The 20,575-nt window shown below is 29.7% G+C and overlaps 3 protein-coding genes across 3 annotated transcripts; 1 reads left to right on the forward strand and 2 right to left on the reverse strand.

Annotated features, from left to right (window-relative positions):
• Positions 1–1,225: 1,225 nt before the first annotated feature.
• dup (chromatin licensing and DNA replication factor double parked) lies at positions 1,226–3,503 on the reverse strand. Its single transcript, XM_047057705.2, is given in 2 exon segments — positions 1,226–2,906; positions 2,908–3,503. Coding segments are annotated over 2 exon segments (1,923 nt in total). The 5' UTR covers positions 3,352–3,503; the 3' UTR covers positions 1,226–1,427.
• Positions 3,504–3,632: 129 nt separating this feature from the next.
• On the reverse strand, positions 3,633–4,882 carry Rpn11 (regulatory particle non-ATPase 11). The gene is made up of 2 exons (XM_047057706.2): positions 4,520–4,882; positions 3,633–4,466 (listed from the first exon to the last, which is right to left on the reverse strand). Exons 1-2 carry the CDS (start codon positions 4,760–4,762, stop codon positions 3,774–3,776), a joined length of 936 nt encoding a protein of 311 aa, XP_046913662.1. The 5' UTR covers positions 4,763–4,882; the 3' UTR covers positions 3,633–3,773.
• A 109-nt stretch (positions 4,883–4,991) lies between these two features.
• On the forward strand, positions 4,992–7,363 carry xit (ALG6/ALG8 family glucosyltransferase xit). Its single transcript, XM_047058292.2, has 4 exons — positions 4,992–5,345; positions 5,398–5,476; positions 5,528–6,400; positions 6,469–7,363. The coding sequence occupies exons 1-4, from the start codon at positions 5,173–5,175 to the stop codon at positions 7,183–7,185; spliced, it is 1,842 nt and encodes a 613-aa protein (XP_046914248.2). The 5' UTR covers positions 4,992–5,172; the 3' UTR covers positions 7,186–7,363.
• Positions 7,364–20,575: the final 13,212 nt, after the last annotated feature.

Consider the following 20,575-nt stretch of genomic DNA (forward strand, 5'->3'; position numbering starts at 1 on the left):
GTTGATCATCAATGTGAACAGAAAAAAAATTATCCAAAAATCAATGAATTAAATGTAGATAATGTTGATTCACTTTCATTGAATACAATAGATCATTTGATCGATTCATTATGTAAAGATGCAATTATTGATCCACGTGTTATCAATGAAAACGGTAATTACCTATTTAATAGTATTATTGTTGATAACGAGAATATCGAACAACAACAACAACAACAACAGCATGTTTCAGATGATAATGGTTTCATTCCAGAATTTCCACAATTAATTCAATTGGCTATAGAAACAATCACTGATGATGATGATGATGATGATGATGATGATGAAAGTATGAAAACTGCCGAAGAATTTCGTTCTAGTGATGAATTAATATTGGAAAGCCCTCGACTTGATTATCATACACCTTTTGATTCATTATCAGATGTTCAAGAATTATTATCAGATGAATCCGGTTGTGCAGAAGTGTTAGATTATGATCCAACATCTGACGAAAATTCTGATACAACATTAACAACATCTCCTTCAAATGAAATCGAATCATCGGATAATATAGGATGTTTGAATTCGAAAAAATCCGTATCATTTGAAATCAATGATTCAGCTATTATCAGTGAAAAACATGAAATGGAAAATGAAAACATTTGCAATATCAATGTTAATGAAAATAATAATAATGATGATGGCAATGGATTTCCAAATGAACTACGAATCGATATTGGTCGTGACCAAAATGATAATAAATCATTTGAATTTTTCATTCGTGATCAAGATGGACAACCAATACGTGAACGTATCATTTTGAAACCGATACCAAAATCATCCGAACAAAATAATGAATACACTGTGAATACAAAGAAAAATAAATATTGTAACGATGATGATGATGATGATTATGATTATGGTGATTTTTCATTCAATAATAATAATCTTATCAAACCACGATCACCATCACTTGATCATGATGGAAGTAGTCAATCATCGTCAATTGACGAACAAAATTATGATTGGCGTACAATGCGAAATTTCTGGGAACGACGTTCACTTGGTCCACATTATCGTTTTGGTCAGAAAAAATTTAAAAAATGAATTTATTTATTTTATTTTATTTTTTTTTGAATTTCAAGTCAACCACATGCTCTTTTATTTATTTTGTTGAAAAGTTGCATATATTGTATATGATTGAATAATTTTTTTTTCGTTTTGATTATTATCATTAAAAAAAACATTTTATTTATGGTTTTCACACAAACAATATATTTGATTAATTTACTAATTTCAATCTCGAAGAAGAAAAATAAAAAGAGAATCAGAAATGAGAAAGAATGAAAGTATCGAAATAAATTCTGACAAAATGTTAGAGAAAAAAGATGAGATTAGAGAAAAATGTTTTAAATCCAAAAAAAAAAAAAAAACGAAAATGAAAAAGATTAATTTGATTGCAATTTTTGCATATGTTTACGAAATGCTTGACAAAGATTGGCCAATGGATATGTTGTATCGATCTGTATATATTCAGCATTCTGTAATTGAATTACTTTAATCCATTTTGTACCAATAACGTCCAATTCAAATTTGCATAAATAATCCAGGTGGCTACGTGATTCTCCGATTGACATTGGCATACTATTCGATATTCGTTGTATAAGATCCTCTTTTTCAATCGAACGTATTGATGATCCAAGAAAACAATCATAAATAATACGAGATATATCGACCAATTTCGATAGCATACGTATTTCACGATCTTTTTCCGGTGGTCGACGCATTAATCGTGCTAATTTTGCTGCTTCTTTTGCACGTACTTTATTCAATAAATCGGATGATATTCCTTTCAACAGGCCAGATTTGATTTTATTCTTATCATCGACACCATCATTTTCATTGGATTTATTTTTGTCATTTATCGAACATTCAGATTTAGATTTAGCCGATTCAATAGTAGTTTGTTTTGGCCCAAAATAATCAAGAATCGTACTTTTTTTAACAGTTTTATTCGATGATGATCCAATTGGTTTACTTGGCAACAATGTATAGTCGGGTTTTATGTCTGGAATAGAATCCAATCGAAACATTGGATGCCAACGATAAATTTGATCATCATCATTTAGATTTAATTTCATTTGTGATAAAAATTTTAAATGTTCAACACGTGTCAATTCCAGTAAATAGCGATGAAATTCTTTTTCACGATTTAATAATGTTCCAACGGAATTCAAACATTTCATATTATTCTGAGCATATATTGGTGTCAATACAAGTTTACAGTGGCCGGCATATAGCTCCCAAGCTAGACGGAATCGTGGATTTTGTTTCATAATGGTCAAAATTTTCAACATTGCATCCAATGTAAATGTTCGATGTGTAGAATCTTCAACTACTTGTTTCATTTTATCGAATGTACAAACTTCTTGTCGTTTATACATTCGCCATGAATTATAGTCGATAATTTTGAATAAATCTACTAAACGTTTAAATGATTTTGGCAATGGTAAATCAAATTCATTTTGATCATCAGAATTTTTTTTCGATGGTGTTTTCAGTAATGATCCAAAAAAATTTCGTGGTTTAATTGGCGATGATACGCTGTTGAATTTGTTGATCGATGATGGTGATGATGAAATAGCCACCGCTTTCATTGGCGATCCAAATATTGTCGTCGTTTTTCGTGGACTTGATTTAATTGGTGACGATTTTATCGGGCTGTTAATATTTTGTTGATATTTAATTTTCATCTCTTTAAATTGTCGAATCTTTTCGCCACAATTATTAATATTGACCAATTGTTCTTTAAGTTTCGAAAGATTTTTACATGATCGTAATTGTTCTTTAATATCATCAGCTTTCATCAATGGTGTTTGTGCCATTGCCGATGATGATTTCATTGTCACCGATTCAGAATTCTTTTCCTGTTGCTTTTGATTTAAGGAAATCACTGAAAGAATTTGATGAACTATCATTATTATTGTTTTGATCACTATGCGAAGAAGAATCGATACAATCATCAAAATCGAGTTTTCGGATCACGTCGGCTGGACCAAAATCGATTGGACAACGTCCACGACGAACCATTTTAGTTTCAGTATGTATTGTCGATGTTTTTTTCGATATTGTTGTAGTTTTTGATTTTTTTGATGCCGGTGCACTTTTCGTTACATTCGTAATAGCACGACGACGTTTTGGTGTTGGTTTTTTCGAAATAATTTCCTCAATATTTTCATTTGTACAAATGGATTTATTTACCAAACAATCATTATTGATGATGATTGATTTACCATTTTTTCGTTGTTTTGAATTCGAAATTGTATTGAAATAATCGGTAATATTACGTTGATTCGTATTATTAGCAGCCATTATGATGATGATAATGAAAAATCCAAAATAAAAATTAAAAGAAAAGTTTCGATATACAACGTGTGATGATTAAAGAGCTTCAAAAATATCGAAAAAAATTAAATGTCCCAAAGAACGATGAGACGAAACAAAGAGACAGATCGTGTCATGAATAAAAACATACACACACACACACACACACGGTAACATTAAAAAATGCTACTACCACACTATTGGCAACTGTATTTTGGCGGTAAAATAATTTCGAAACCATTCATAAATGACGTGTAAGTAAAATACTCTTTTTAAAAAAAATTTTCAAAATGAATTTTATTCTCTTTTCATTCATAATTTGTACATGTTTTTGTTTTTGTTTTTTTTTGGTGAAAAAATTAAAATTTTTGTTTCTTAAATATAGAAAAATTCAAATACTTTTCTGAAAGCTAATCAAAAACGACAGCCGAAAGCATTGTACCAAGTGATTGAACAATATTATTCGTCATCAATTTATCAACATTTTCTTCCAAATGTCGTTTTGGATCTTGTTTACCAACATTTTTAATTGCCAATTGTTGTGGTGTAAGTTTATCCTCTTCTTCAACAGCTTTGTTATACGATTTGGCCAATTCGAGCATATGTTCAACACTTGATTCATTGATTGAACAATGTTCTTTGAAATTTTTCAACTGTAAGCCTTCCATCCAAGATTTTTTATGCAAATTTAGTAACATTTTTTGTTCCAATTCATTTTTACGATAATTGATTGCGATCGAATAATAATGGCGATTAAGACCATGTATCAATGCTTGAATAGATGGTTTGTTTAAATGGCCCAAATTCGATGTAGTTTGTCGAGGTTCTTGACCAAGAACCATAGTATTCGGATTGATCAATCGAAAAGCATCAATAACAACTTTTCCTTTGACCGATTGGATTGGATCAATAACAACAGCAACGGCACGATCAGATAGTGCTTCGAATGATTGTTGTGTATTGATATCGACACCGGATAACCAACAACCGAAACCAGGATGAGAATGATACCATCCAACCACCATTTCGGGACGTCCAGTTTGTCTTAACATGTCCAACATTTTAGCTTGAAACACCGGATCAACGGCTTCAACACTTACACCCTGTAAAAAAGCATTATTTAAGCAAAAAAATGAACCAAAAAACGGAAATTTACCGTTCCAGATTGTGGCATAGCAAAAACATCGATAACACGAACAGTGTAATCATCAACAAATTCGCCCAACATTAGACCCATAACTTCCATTGGAACACCAGCTCGGCCATGTTTTAACATTTTCAACAATGCTAATGATGAAATGTATACTTGTTCAGCAGTATCAACAACTGGGCCATCACTTTGAGCACCACCAGAACTTAAATTCTGTAAACCGCTACTTAATCGCAAAAGACGATCCATTTTAGTATGAAAAAATTTTCAATTCAATTAAACAAGGACAATGATCAAAAATGAGTAAAAAATCACGATTGTCAAACAAACAGGAGTAAAAACTGCTGAGGATTTGTGATTCAGCAGAAATGGATGGTAAATAATAACTTTAGTGATAATCATTTGAAAAAAGGCGTGGTCAATTTGAATTATATTTGTTAGGATCACGTGATATTCGATACTCCTTTTATAACAAAGTGTATTTTATTTATTCAAAGTTGACGTGCACATTTCGGTTATTTTAATTAGATTTTTTTTTTGTTCAAAAACTATAGTTATTGATCACGATTTATTGTTGGATAAAAAAAAATCGAATGTGAATGATTGTATGATTTTTACAAATCTAAAATCAGTACATAGTTCGTCATCAATCGAACAGAATGACTGCAACAGATTTACGTTCAAAATCTAGATCGTCAATTACCCGTGGTAGTGATGATCATAAACGGATAAAGGAAAAGAGATCCGAATATGATTCTGGAACCATTTGGTTTATGTTCTATTCAACAGCAACGATCGTAACATGTATAAAGTTTTTATTAATACCATCATAGTAAGTTGTATTTTTTTCGAATTAATTTTCTAAAGTATTTTGTTTCATCTAGTTATTCTACCGATCTCGAAGTTCATCGTAATTGGATGGCAATCACTTATAATAAACCATTATCGGAATGGTATTCAGAGGTAAAGGAATGATAGAATCATTGATTTTTGACTAATTGCCTCTGTAAATAGAGTACATCGAAATGGACATTAGATTATCCACCATTTTTTGCCTATTTTGAATATATTCTAGCATATTTGGCAAAATTTTTCGATAAAAATATGCTTCAAATACAACAAGATCCATACATGTCACCGGAAACTTTGTTTTATATGCGTTTAACCGTTATCATAAGTGATCTAGTCTATTATTACGGTGTATATCAATGGATTCGTTTGATGTATAAACGAAAACCACACATATTTACTTCGTTGCCGGCAATGTGTACACGTTCGAATTTTTTTCAATCATCCACTTCGTTCAGTCATATTGTACTATTCATATTCAATATCGGACATTTGATTGTGGATCATGTTCATTTTCAATATAATGGATTCTTAAACGGAATGCTTCTCATTTCAATGGCCAATATTTGTAATCAAAAAATTTATTGGGGATCATTTTGGTTTGCCGTATTATTGAATTTCAAACATATCTATCTTTATATGGCACCGGCTTATTTTATTTATTTATTTATTGAACATTGTTTAATTCGCGATTCACGAGGTTCAATCACAATGAAAATTCGTTTGAATATCCTGTTACGTTTAATTGCCATAGTGATTGGTGTATTTGTTGTTTCATTCTTGCCATTCATCATAAATGGTCAATTTTATAATCTAATCAATCGATTATTTCCATTTCAACGTGGATTAACACATTCATATTGGGCACCAAATTTTTGGGCACTTTATAATGGTTATGATTTATTAATGGCAAGATTCTATCGTACTACTGATCGTCAATCACCATACACAGGTGGTCTTGTTCAACAATCCGAACATTTAATATTGCCAACAATAACACCAGCAATTACTTTGGCTATAATTGTCGTGATCATAATCGTAAGTATATATCTATTTAAATTTTCCATCAATTTATTAATAATTTTTTTTTCGAAAAAAAAATCTAGACTATTTCAGCCACCTATATCCATCAACAACAAAACAATAATAGAACAAAAACAACAGCATCACGAAATCAGAATCAAAATCGAAATTCCGTTGCATATGCACCAGAAATACGATTTCTTCATCTAATACTTTTATCAAGTTTAACATTTTTTGAATTCGGTTATCATGTACATGAAAAATCGATTCTATTGGTCATACCATCGCTTATTCCGTTGATATTTGTTAATATTGATTATGCACAAATATTTTTACTAATATCCATTGCTGGTTATTATTCACTATTCCCGTTGTTATATAAAGAAGCCGAAGCAATGTTAAAAGTATTGTTAATGGCCATTCATTTATTATTAAGTTTTGGTACATTGAATAGCCGATATCGGATAGTCAAACGATGGGTAATTGAAAAAATTACTACCTATGTAGATAGTGATGATGATTATGGAACTGAACATGAAGTAATGCGTGAAATAAAAGATGAATTTCGTGAAAATCCACCATTTTCATTTCTAAAATTACCATTATTAAATGTATTGGAATCTATTTACATTTTGGGCTTCATTTTTATTCATTCTGTCTATACATTTGGCCCGTATATCTTTCCCGATGCATTTGAACGATTACAATTTTTACCATTATTATTGATTTCAATATATTGTTCAGCTGGTATACTTTATTGTTACAATTGGTTATTTACAATGTTTTTCTTTACATCATAATATAATAATCATCAAATAATAATATTTTCGTAAATTAAATTTTAAAAAAAGAAGCACCAAGCTCATTTTGATGTTGCGGTGTGACCAGAGAAAAGTATAAAAAAAAACGATGATAATAAACAGTAAAGTTTGTTTTTTTTCCAAATAAAATAAAATAAAAATAAAATCCAAAAAAAAATTACAATTTCAGCCATCAGATGGCAATCAGAATCATATTAGCTATGTGTGAGATGCTAAATGGAAAAAAAATCATTGTATGTGATGTGATGTGACCATTTTTAAGATTGTCGATCTAAAAAAAAAACACATGAATGAAAATGGATTCGACTCGGATACACATTTCCATTCAATATTCATTCAGCTGCTGCTTCAAAAAAAAAAAAAAAAAAAAAATAGTTGCTTCATGACATACCAAACAGGGATAAAGAGAGAAAGAGACAAGCCAAACCTGTTTTTTTTTTTTTTTTTTTTTTGTTTAAAGTTTTCAGTCCTCTCTCAGTTTATTTGTTTGTGTTGAAAGTGTTACGACATACACGACATCACATAAAAAAAGATGCGCACGCATCATCTCATAGAGAAAAAAAAACAAACCCCGGGGGAGCTACTATTGTTGTTGTTGTTGTTGTGGTGGTGGTGGTAGTGGCAACAATGTAACTCATCATTTCCTCCTCTTTTCCTCAATTCGCGCATGTTATCCTTCGAATTTTTATACGTGTCAGATTAAACAGAAAGACATAATACACACACACACACACACACAACACACTATGTTGTTTTGTCTAATAACCGCACATCGAAATGAAATGAAAAGTAAAAATACAGAATCACTTCGACATTTTCTAAATTGATACAATAAAAATTTTCATGACAAGAAAGAAAATTTGTTTTTAATTATTTCGGTTAAAATGTCTTGATATCACTCAAAATCAATGTGATGGGTAGTGTGTTTGTCAAAGTGAAAATTTTAAAATCAATTTACATTTCTTTCTCTTTTTTTTCATAGAATTGTAAATCATTTATTTTGAAAATGAAAATCTTAGACTTTTATGTCATCACCCGAGGATTGTTGTTGTTGTTGTTAATGATGATAATATGATGTTGCGCCCGTTATCATTGTGACATTATCAAAAAAAAAAAAAAAACATTGCGACAGTAAACAAAACAAAAAAAAAACATAAAAGGAAAATGAAAAATTTTCTGAAACAAAAATTTATGATAAACGAAATGCCACCGTTTATTCAGCAGCAGAAACAGCAGCAACAGCAGTCGTGTTGGCTCTCTTTTTCTCTCACCTGTCCATCCACACAAAAAGAGTAGAGTTCATTCTTTCATTCAATCAATCCAAAATCAACTAAAATGAATTAATGAATGGAATTCGTATAGCAGCATAGGATATAATGAATGAATGCACCACACACATAAAATTGTTCCATATCCACTACCTTTTTTTTCGAGGATACAGGAGTAGTAGTGTGTCCATCAATACGGATCATTTCCAATACAAATCGAAAGTTTTCTTTAGAATCTATTTTTCTCTCATCCAGTAGGATCTTCACTATAGTATATACTGCTACAATTTAGAGTTGAAATTCAGTTCATTCGAAATGTTTGTATTTTCGTCATATAACTTTTACTTTTGTAATAACTTTGGCTGTATCCATCACACACACACACACACACACACACAGTTACTTTGCACAATTCTTCTACTCTGTCTTTGTGTATATGTGTGTTTTGTATCCGACAACGATGATGATGATGATTTTATTTTATTCCAAATAAAAACATATACATTCTGATGCTGCTACTTTTTTTCTGTATTTTTTTTTAGCATTCCTGTGAATAGCTGCTTTGTGTATTCGTAGACTGTTTGGTTTATCATCGACAACAACAACAACAACATTGGGTTTTTGTACTTGGTGGCTGCCTTTTTAGTGATTTTGGTTAGTTCTTTGGATTTTTTTTTCATTTATTTTCATCATCATCATCAACAACACCACCACCACCACCGCATCATCATCATCATCATCATTATCATCATTTGATTTTGATTTTTTGTTATTTCTTCTGTGTGTGTGTATGTATTATGAGTGTATAGGTTGTTGTTACTGTTGATTTTTTTTATGTATGGTGTTTGATTTGGATTTGGATGATTTTTTTTTTATTTCTCCATCTCTTCTGTTCATCACCACATTCACCACCACTGCTGATGTTTTTGTGTGTGTATCCTCTGTATTCGATTTTTTTTTCTCTCTGTACATTTCATCTTTTGTCGACGATGTCAGCCATACTTTAGGTTATACCATCAAATCATCACCATCACCACCGTCGTCATCATCATCATCATCATTGACATTAACAACATTGACATCAACCATATATATTCATTCACATAGACACAAAATGATGATAACAACAAGAGAAAAATCATTAGAATAACTTTGGATTTTCTGTATCACTGTTGTTGTTGTTGTTGTTTGATTTGGTTTTTTTTTCGTTGTTGGTGACTTCACATTGATGATGATGATGATCCATCAGAGTGAAAAATTCATCAACATCAATTTGTATGATATGTGCACAATCGGCAATAACAAACTCGAATTATAAATCTCAAATGATCATCAATGAATGAATGAATGTGTGGTGTAATTGGTGTGGTTGATTGGTGAATTAGTTTACTTGACTTTAAACACACAGAATTCTGGATTTATGAAAGATTCGTTCATTGTCATTGTTTTGAATTGACATCATAACCTTTCCGATCATAATATATCAAGATCTGGTTCTTCCTTTTGTTTCTGTAAACTGTTTTTACCAGAAAACAAAACAAGACAACAATATTTTAAAAAGGTACGTCAATTACTTATCATCATTGTAATATTAAAAGTAGTAGTAGTAGTAGTAGGCGAAATATACGACACAACAAAATAATCATCATTATCGAAAAGAAATTTTTTTTTGTTTGTTTGTTTGTTTTTTTTTTGTTCACAAATAATAACCATAAGCATCTTTATTATCATGTTCATAATGCTGATATGATGAGAGAGCAAACACACGCATCCAAATCCCCGTAGGCTCTTATTACAGACTCGCCCACCTTTCATAGACATATATTATTGTATTAAATTCCCTGGATTTGATCTTTATCATTTTATTCTCCCCTTCTTCTCATTCATTTGAATTTTATTTTGGTTATAACGGTTCATTTTCCTACCTTAAAGGTATTAATATATCTATGTGTGTGTGTGTGTGTGTGTAGGCAGAAAGAAAAGGTTGATGAAATTTTAAAGGGTAAAAAAAATGTCATTGGACAAAACTTGTGTGCTTGTGTAAATGTAATGACATTGTCATACAAATTATCGATATCGATAAAAAAATTGATCGATTAACAGCGAGCGAAAGAGAAAGTAAATAAGAATACAATTCAAATGAAATTTAAATCAAATCTAGGCTTCTTTTGATATTGTTGAAAATCTTTTTCATTTTTCTTTTGTTTGTTTGAGGATAAATGACATCCATTGTAGTTAATTCAATTGGATTGAAAATTTCATTTTTTTATGATCCTGAAAATCTCGTGAGACGTAAAATACATTCAAATGATGATAATAGAGTTGAATTGATGTGATCCAGAGATCCTTGTGTTATGTTTATTTGTGAAAAAAAACAAGATTTTCGAAGCCAAGATCATTTTGCCGGTCGCCAACACACATTCCCTAAAACAGAATTGACAACTTTATTTTATTTTATTTTATTTTTTTATTTTTGTGGATTAATCCAAATATATAAAATGTTTTGAATGACGGCGTCGACTCATTCTTAGATTCTGTTGTGTATAGTTCAGTATATAGTTTTGTTGTTATCATCTCTCCTTCTATTCGATTTCAATTTGAATTTCCGGTCTGACATAGCATCCTCTCATCTCCTTATTTTATAGATGAAAATTTCTTAAATTTTCTTGCTTGTCCACCACCATTATGTGTGATGATCAACAAACGGTGGTGGTTTCTGATTTAAGCCGGTCAGTATATTTTCATATTTAAAACATTCTTTGTGATGTGTTTTTTCTCTCGATTATCTAATAGAGATTGAATATGGATAAATGGTTGAAGTTAGCCTTCAAGAGAGTGAATGTTTTCAGTATTATGAAAAGAGAAACTATCCCCCATCTCCTAGTATGTTATGTCTTGTTGGTTAGACTTGTAGCAATTGATATGATAATGATGATTACAGTAGCTATCTTTTTTTCGGTAATTCATTCGGCGCTTGCGTTCTCTCATCATTTCCTCTTATTTTTTTTTTTTTTTTTTTTGAATAATTTTTTTTTTATTTTAATTCTTGTCATTATTTTCAGACGAAATATTTTATACATATTGAATGGGGGGAAGCTGGGAGTGATGATAAATAAAATAAAGAAGAGGAGGAGTAGGAGAATTTGTATATATTGATTGTCGTCCATTTACGACGCAATCATCATCATCATCAGTTTTTTTTTGGTTTTGTATGAAAAGATATACCCAATAAAAATGAAAAAAAACAAGTATCTTGGTCTCTCTGTTTGTAATTGTGATGGTAGTGATAATGATGAGGATGAGTATAGAGAAAAAGGGGCTGTAATGTTTGTTGTATTTATAAATGAAATGAAAAGAGGGAAAAAAAAGAAAAGGCGTCGTCAGTTTTGATGATGATGATGATGATGATGTTGTCAGGCGCACCACCACCATCATTATATCAACTGATACTGGTTGTGTGTTGTATATGTGTACTGTCGGTATATATTTTGAAGAATATTTGAATCGATGCGCAAGCGTTAATATCACTAAGATGATGAGAGAAAGAGAGAAAAAATCCAGATATACTGGTATATCTTCATCAAGTTGATTCGAGAAAGAAATCTTCAAGTTTCAAAATCCTTTTCTATATGTTTTTTCATTTTTTTTCACCCCTCTCTTTTTCATTTTTTTTGTATGTCGTTATTACGATTAATATTTGTCATATAAATATGATGATGATGTGTGTTAATTATTTTGTGTTTCATTCATTCAACCATCATTTTTTTTTCTATATTCAGTTTGTTGTTTGATGTTTGTGGTTTTTTTTTATTAACAGAAAAAAAACTTGGTAGAATGATGTTGTTGATGATGAAGATGAAAATTAGAGAACCATTTTTTTTAGATTGAATTTGATTCCATATTTGCATATATTAGATAACGTTGTTTGTGGGTAACTTGATAATAACTCAAAATCATCATCAACATTGATTCATCAATTGGATCGCTATTGAATCAGAACTAATCATCATTATCATATAATATAACAAACCAATGAGGTCTATTTCATCTGAATCATTTTCAGTTATAACTCTCTTTATTCTTTATTATTATGACGAATGAAATGAAATGAGTTTTTTTTATTTTCTTTTAAATATTTGTTGACAATAATGATAACCCGAGATTTATGATGACAACAACAACAACAACAACAACATCGGTAATAATATGACATTATAACGAAAATCGAATATGTCGATGGTTTTATAATGTTTATGTGATGTTGCAACACACAAATTCTTGCCGGTAGGACCACATTTCATATTCTCTCTTTCTCTTTCAATGTTTTTTTTTTTTTTGGTATACAAAACACATACATGCATACATACATACAGTTGCTTCATTCATTCACATTTCATTTTATTTCATTCATTCATTCTCAACATTGAATAATAAAAATTTGGGATCCATACATAGACAGACAGAGGAGAACTAAAGAGGGAGATAAAGAGGGAAGGAAAATGAATTCATGGATGCTCAGCGCATGCCATTTCACTGAACTTGTCTTTATCTTTTTGTTGTTGTTGTTGTCGTCGTCGTCATCATCATCATCATCATCATCATATTATTATTCTATGTTGTGTTTCTGTGTGGCAATGTATGTGTATTCTATTTTGCCTGTGTTTATATTATGTGTTAAGGTTTGGTTTTTTTTTGCTTTCTTTTTTTTCTTTCTGACAATATATTTGGTAGCTATAGTAATGCTCTGTGAGTGTGTGTGGCTATTTTACTTAGTTATATGTGTGTGTGTGTGTGGTTGGTTGTCAAGCTCTCATATTTGCTTATATTACACACATACGAATACAGTCCGGGAGGATTTTTTTTCTGGTTATGGTGGATTTCTTTCAATACCATGATGATAATGATATGAGAGAAATGGTTGGTTGGCGCCCATTCCATCCCTTTGATTTGTATGTAAAAGAGAGAGAACAGTCAACAACACCATTTAGATTATGATTTGATGATGGTACTGCTGCTGCTGTTGCTGATATTGATGAAAACGGACAAGTATACGCCGCCAAGCCAAACAGACCGGTTCTCATGATGATGATGAGACCCTACCGGATTTCTTTTCTGTGGCTGAAGATACTGGAAAAACCTCCCGGATTAGCTACAACAACAACAATAAAAGCGTTTGGTTTTTATGTTTATGTGTGTATATGTGTGTTTACGATGGAATTTTTAGTCCGTTCTTTCAAGCTAGTTGAATAATAGTTGGATGTATTGGAATGAAAAGCAAAATGTAGAATGGAATGGAAATATATCTGAAATGATAAAGAAGATTGTGCTGAACGGGTTGTATGTGTGTGTGTGTGTGTGTTTGATTGGTGTATGTGTGATGATTTAGTTAGAAAAAAAATCCATTGGAAATACACGAACAATATCTCATCATTATTCATATTGATTGTATGAATCAATGAATGAATGACTGACTGACGCCCACAACAAAATTACATGCACACACACACATAGTTCTGAATCAAATCATAGAATTGTCAACAATTGGTTTTTATTATTGTTTGATTTCAAATTTTCATTTTCAAAAATTTTAATTTTAATTTAAATGTAAACATAGAAAGAGAAAAATGTGTTACGATTGATTCTTTGTTTTGATAATTTTGATATTGATGGATTGATATTCTGTTTTGTATTATTGTATGTCGATGAATATTTTTAATGAATTTTTTGAAGAAAAAAAAATTAAGATCAAAGAATTGGGTTTTTGTTTTCGTTTGTTTCTCAAGGTGCATGCGCTTTTTCATCAATTTTTTTTCTGAATAAAATTTTATCTATCGTATACAATGTTATTGTTTATGCAGATAATGATGATTATCATAGTATCTTCATCATCACACTATTGTTGTTGGCCATTTATAGTTTTTTTTATGGCCAGATTTTTCCATTTTCTCTCTATAGTTATCATACAACCTCATTATCTTTTATTTTATTTTCATCATCATCATTCTGGTTAATTTACGGTAGATTCAATTTTGGCATAATTATTGTTGAATAAAATGCATGAATTACGACATTACATACACACAGAGAAAATTAGCCTCATTTGAGGGTGAAAAATATACAACAAAAGTAAGAATTTTATTTTCAAATTAACCCCAAAATTTGCGCTACTTTACAAATTTTTTCCTCTTTTTTTCTTTTTTTATCGGTGCATTGTATTCAATTTGTTTCAAATAACAAAAAAAATGTTACTTTTTTCCAAATAATCGCCATATGTGGTGATTCACCATCGATTGGAATTCGTTATTCGAAATTGATTATATCCCATCGGTTATTAAATACGGTTATGTAATAATAAATCGATTCGGGTGTACAGGTAGATAGATTTTTTTTTGTAGATACGATTGGTTTCCGTTTCATTTAATTTCGTTTTTTTTCTCTCTGCTATACTTAATCAATCAATAGTCTCACAGTGTGGTGTATATTATTGTTGAATGAAATCTATTAGTAACAAGAAAAAAAAACATATATCTACTTTTTTTGATTCCATTTGAATATGATCGATTCTTTTCCTTTTCCTGTGCGTGTGTGTGTGTGTATGTGTGCCCAACACTTTTTACACTAATAAAATTGTCAAAACAACAGGAAAATAAAACAGAAAACAGTTTTTTTCATCATTTACTCCTCATAAGTATTCATAAACATTCTGGATCAATCTATAGATTCAATTCCATATATTCAGAGTTTTTTTTCTTACTGATTAATGTTGTTGTTTTTGTTTTATAATTAAAATCAAATGCTAGTTATTGATGGATGATTATGATGATGAATGATGACTTGACGAATTTCTTTAATCTCATTTTACTTTCATTATGTTCCATGTTTTTTTTTTTTTTTTTTTTTTTTTGGTTTTTGTTTGTTTGCAATAAACATACGTTTTTTTATGGTGAATACAAATGAAATTTTCAGAATGCTTCGATTCCTTTTTACTAATGGATTGACAATTTGATTGTTTGTTTGAGTGTGTAAATGACGTCTCTTTACAAAAAGAATTTTTTAGTGGAAAAAAACAATATAAATTGTTTGCTCTCAATGATTCAAGAGAGTGTAACAAGGGCAAATTAACCAAAAATAAAGAAAAAACGGTTTGATTCCTACATAATTCTGTCTTATAATAATTCGGTTTTTTCCTTCATCGGATCGTTCTTTCGTTGTTTTGTTTTGATGAAATAATCATATATCGTAAATATAAAAATTAAATTCAAATGTTTTGCCTTTTAATTCATTTTGTTTTGTTTTGTTTTTTGTTTTTTGAGAATGAATAAAGATTTTTTTTTTATTTTACACAAAACAATGATGATGATAATGACTTGAAAGGCATTTCGATTCTATGTGTGTGTGTGTGTGTGCTTTTCGAGATCAAAGCATTTTTGGATTCTGTAAATCGGGAGAATCTTTTGAATCTGATTTGGTGGTAATATGAATGAATGAATGAATGAATGAGGAGAAAAAAACTGGCAAATAATCAAATCCAGATTTTTTTTCTTATTCAAATTTGTTCTTTTTTAATCATTTTTTTTCTTTGATTTGAATACATAAATTATGCTTGTGTGTGTGTGTGTGTCTGAAAAGCTAAATGATTCTGTTCATTTTCGACCATTTTTTTCGTTGCTCTCTCTCTTTTTCTCTCTTGATGATGATGATTTTTGTGTGTGTGTGTGTCATCGATGATTTCAATCACAATTTTCAAATGATTTGATTTTTTTTCTTTTCCATTTTTTTCCTTGTCTTACCCTTTCTGAATTAATTGAAATTCATTATCCAATATAGCTTGTTTATATGTGTATGTGTTCCAGAAGTATATACAGATTATATACGTCATCGTCAGTTTTATATATATTTATATATATACATCATCCACATCATTTATCGATTTGGCTTCAAATCAGTGTTTTGCTGCTGCCCTCCCCTCAAAAATATCCATAACATCATAAATGTGATTTTTTCTTTATATTCATGCCACCATCATCATCATCATCATTCAGAATTCATCTGGATTATTCATAATACGCAATAATAATTTTTTAATAATCGAATGGAAAACAATAATAATGATGGTGTTGTTGGAAGAAAAAAAAATCCGAAAAAATTAATCCATAAAAAAACAATTGAGTGATTGATCCAACAACAAGAAGAATTGTTAAGAATCAATCAATTTTTTTATCCTTCTGGTTTCACCGAAATAAAAAAAAACAAGAGCATCGAAATAACAAAACACCACCATGATGATGGTAAGTTTCCAGTTTCCATTATTTTTATTTTCATTATTATTATTATTACTGTTGAACCTAGCATTTGTTTCAAGTTTTTTTTTGTGGAAAAAAAGAAGTAAAAAAACACAAAAAAAATGAAGAGCAATGGTTCTCGAACTTTACATGTCATCATCATCATTTCATTCTTTTTATTTTCGTATATACTTTCGTAAACTATATAGATATTGTATGCGCAAAGTTTTTTTTGTTTTATTTTCCATTTTTTTTATCGGTTGACCATAAATGTTTTATTTTTTTTTGTACAGGCTTATATCACACACATCCATTCATTTACATTATTTTTGATCCTTGGCCTTGAATTTTTTGTACATTGTTATTCTTTTACTTGTGAACAATCTACTTATAGTATATATATCTATGTGTGTGTGTGTTTGTCATTGTTCTTGTTGTATTATCTCTGTATATTACTCCTTATTCTTGTGTGTTCCAATCTAGAACGATCTTTGTTTCTGCTGTCATATGTCGATGTTTTTTTTTTTTTTTTTTGGTTCCATTTTTGTTTTGAATATTGCTACTATTATTTTTTTTCTGCTTAGGTTTGCCATTTTTTTCCCTTTCTTGTTGCATCGATCATTATTTGATGTTAATGCTTCATTTTACATTTAAAAAATGTGTGAAAGAAATTCTTTTGTTGTTGTTGTTGATTATTATGATTATTAGCAGAAATTAAAAACAAAAAATGAATGACTTGTCGTCTTTCGTTTGATTATAAATTATTCGTTTGATGAAAAAAACATTTTTTTTCTATTTAATTTTGATTCAAATACGTCGTGTTCCTCCTCCTTCTCTTTATCCTCCTACTACATGATTTTGATGCCTCTTTATATATATTATTTATTTATTGTTTGATGACTGTTATGATGATTATGATGATGATGATGATATTATTGGTGGTGTAAAAATATAATATTTTGGACGATAATAAATCAGTTTTTCTCTCATTGGTATCATAATATGTGTACTGATGCTGCTGTCGTCGTCGTTGTTATTTGTTGTTGTTGTTGTTGTTGTTGTAGCAGAAAAAAAATGTCTTTGACATCATGATGTTACGACGACGACTACGACGACAACGATGATGATGATGATGATGATGATATTTGTCAATGCAATGGCAAAACGATAAATAACAACCAAAACCGAAATATTATCGACATTGATGTTTGGTGGCATCATCATACTGTTATAATTGTTTAGATTTTTTTTTCTCTCTTTGATGATTATATGATTATCGTTTTTTTTAATACAGTTTATAACGAATGCAAAAAAAAGATTTACGTGTATGGGTCTCTGATGATTATCCAGATGACAATGTATTACACATATCATTTGTACATTTTTTGTTTTGTTTTTTTTTTTGGTGCTAGTTGAGGGTAATTTGAATCTATCTAAACGATGAAACGATAGTAGTGAAATGATGTTTTTTACGGTATGTGACAGTAATAATAATCTAAATATTACACGCGTCATTTTATGTTGATGATGATGTTTTCAACTTGTTGATAATTATTTTTACAATTTCTATTTGTTTTTTAGTTCAAAATATTCTAGTTTGTGGATATGGGTTTTATTTGTTTTTTTAAGTTTCTAATGAATTATTTCCATCTTTTTTCGATTTGACATTCTGATGACATATGATTTGTCAACAACATAAATAACAATGAAAATGACAAGAAATTATCATTTCAACTTGATGATGATGATGATAATCATGGTGTCATCGAATCAAATTATGATGCTTTTTGCTGTTAAGAATTTGGCGGTTTGGAATTTGGATTTTTTTTTGTTTTTTTTTCATTTTTTTTTTTTTTGAAAATTATTTTCTTGTTTGCATCACCAATTAGCTTATCATTGTGTTTTGATTATGATTTGAACAATAAATTTACGCTATGGGTGTCCGTCTACCATCATTACAAAACATGGTTGAATAATTGCATCAAAACTACAACAGAAAAAAAGACATTAATCCTGATGAATGATGTGATGATTCGATTCGAATTCAATATGAAAAACACATTGAATTGGAAAATTTTTTTTTATTCAATCCAAATCCGGTGTTTTTGAAAATCCAATTTATGCATTTAATTCAATTTTTTTTTCTCACACACACACACACACTCATCATCTTTTGTCTTTGATGTATTTCTTTCTCTTTGTTGTCCATTATTTTAGTTGCAACCATTTATTAATTGGATGCCAAATATTCTCGTAAAACATTTTTTTTTCTCTCTTCTATCAATTTGATTGATTGATTGATTTTGGCATTTTTCATTTTTTTAAAAAAAAAATTTTGAAAAAGTTTATCAACCTTAAAATACATATAATCATCATGTTGGTTTGTTAGTGAAACCAATATTTTTACAAGTGTTTTCGCTTTCGTTGTTTTTTTTTTGAATTTAACCAAAAACAATCGATGATGTAAAAACACACACATGTGTGTGTGTGTTCAATTCACGCCTTGAGGCTTTTGTGTGTGTGTGTGTGTGGGTGGGTGGTGAATATTTGGTTAAATATTTTTTTTCCAACATCAGCAATAAATACCATTATTTATCACTGAAATTCTCTCGAACAATTGTCGGGCTAGACTAATGGTAATAAATAATATATTTTTTTAATAAAAAGAATTTTTTTGCCACGAGAATTGGCATTCATTTTTATAATTTTATTCTTGGAAAAATTTTTTCGTTTTCTAGTACCACAAAATAAAATGAGAAAAATAAAAATTTTTTTTTATTTTTTTATTGATTTGTCATCATCCTTTCACAGTTGTTTTCAATTTTTAACCTTGACAACATTATGTTTTTCATTACCTATAACCTTGTGGTTTGCCTTTTCTACAATTTATTTATGATTTAATCTTTAAGATTATCATATAAAACTTGACTTAAACCCGGCCAGGTTTTTTTTGTGTCCACAAGCTATGACACATTCAAACCTAACCGATCGGAGAATGATGTAAGAAAGCAACAAGAATGTTGATGATGATGATGATGATGATGATCAAACCGGCAAAACCATCAATGTTTTATCCTTATACTACATCCTTTGTGTGCATGCATTCACAATACTTGCACATTTATTTTTTGTTTCTTATTCTGGTACATTTGCAATCGCCTAAAATGCATCATACACACACACGCACACACACACACACACACACATCGACATTAACCCTATCTATACATAGACACATTAAATTCGTTTTTTTATTATTTTGTTTGGTTTTTTTTGGCCAAAGTTCAACATTGCGATTGCGTAGAAACAAAATTTTTTATTTCAAAATTCATTGATGATGATGATGATGTATAAAGTTGAAATAATGTGTAGTGATGGCCATGATGGAGAAATTTTTTTTTTTTTTACTTAACAGACGAATGGCATCATGGCAATATACTAATAAGCATCAAGTGCGAATGGGATGAGAATCTGTCTCTCTTCTTTTGCCATCATCATCATCATCATCATCGTGTCATGCCTTGTATTTATATATGATGTGTGTTTATGTTATGTAACATTATAAAATGAATTTTTTTTTTCATTTGAATTTTTCTTCGTTTGAAGGTCATGGCAAAATAATGTTGAATTTCGTTGATGATGTGAGGATTCCATTCAAATTGATTTTTTTTTCTGAATTTCAGTTTTTTTTGTTTGTCATTTGTTGTTGTTTCTCTCTTTTTGTGTCATTATTAACACACACACACACATACAAACGAACCCATGTAACCAGAAAATGTTTTTTTTTTTATAGAATTAAATCTAATCTTTAGCATATGT

Source organism: Dermatophagoides farinae, chromosome 3 (genome assembly GCF_024713945.1).
Source record: "Dermatophagoides farinae isolate YC_2012a chromosome 3, ASM2471394v1, whole genome shotgun sequence".
In the NCBI taxonomy this organism is placed as follows: Eukaryota; Metazoa; Arthropoda; class Arachnida; order Sarcoptiformes; family Pyroglyphidae; genus Dermatophagoides; species Dermatophagoides farinae.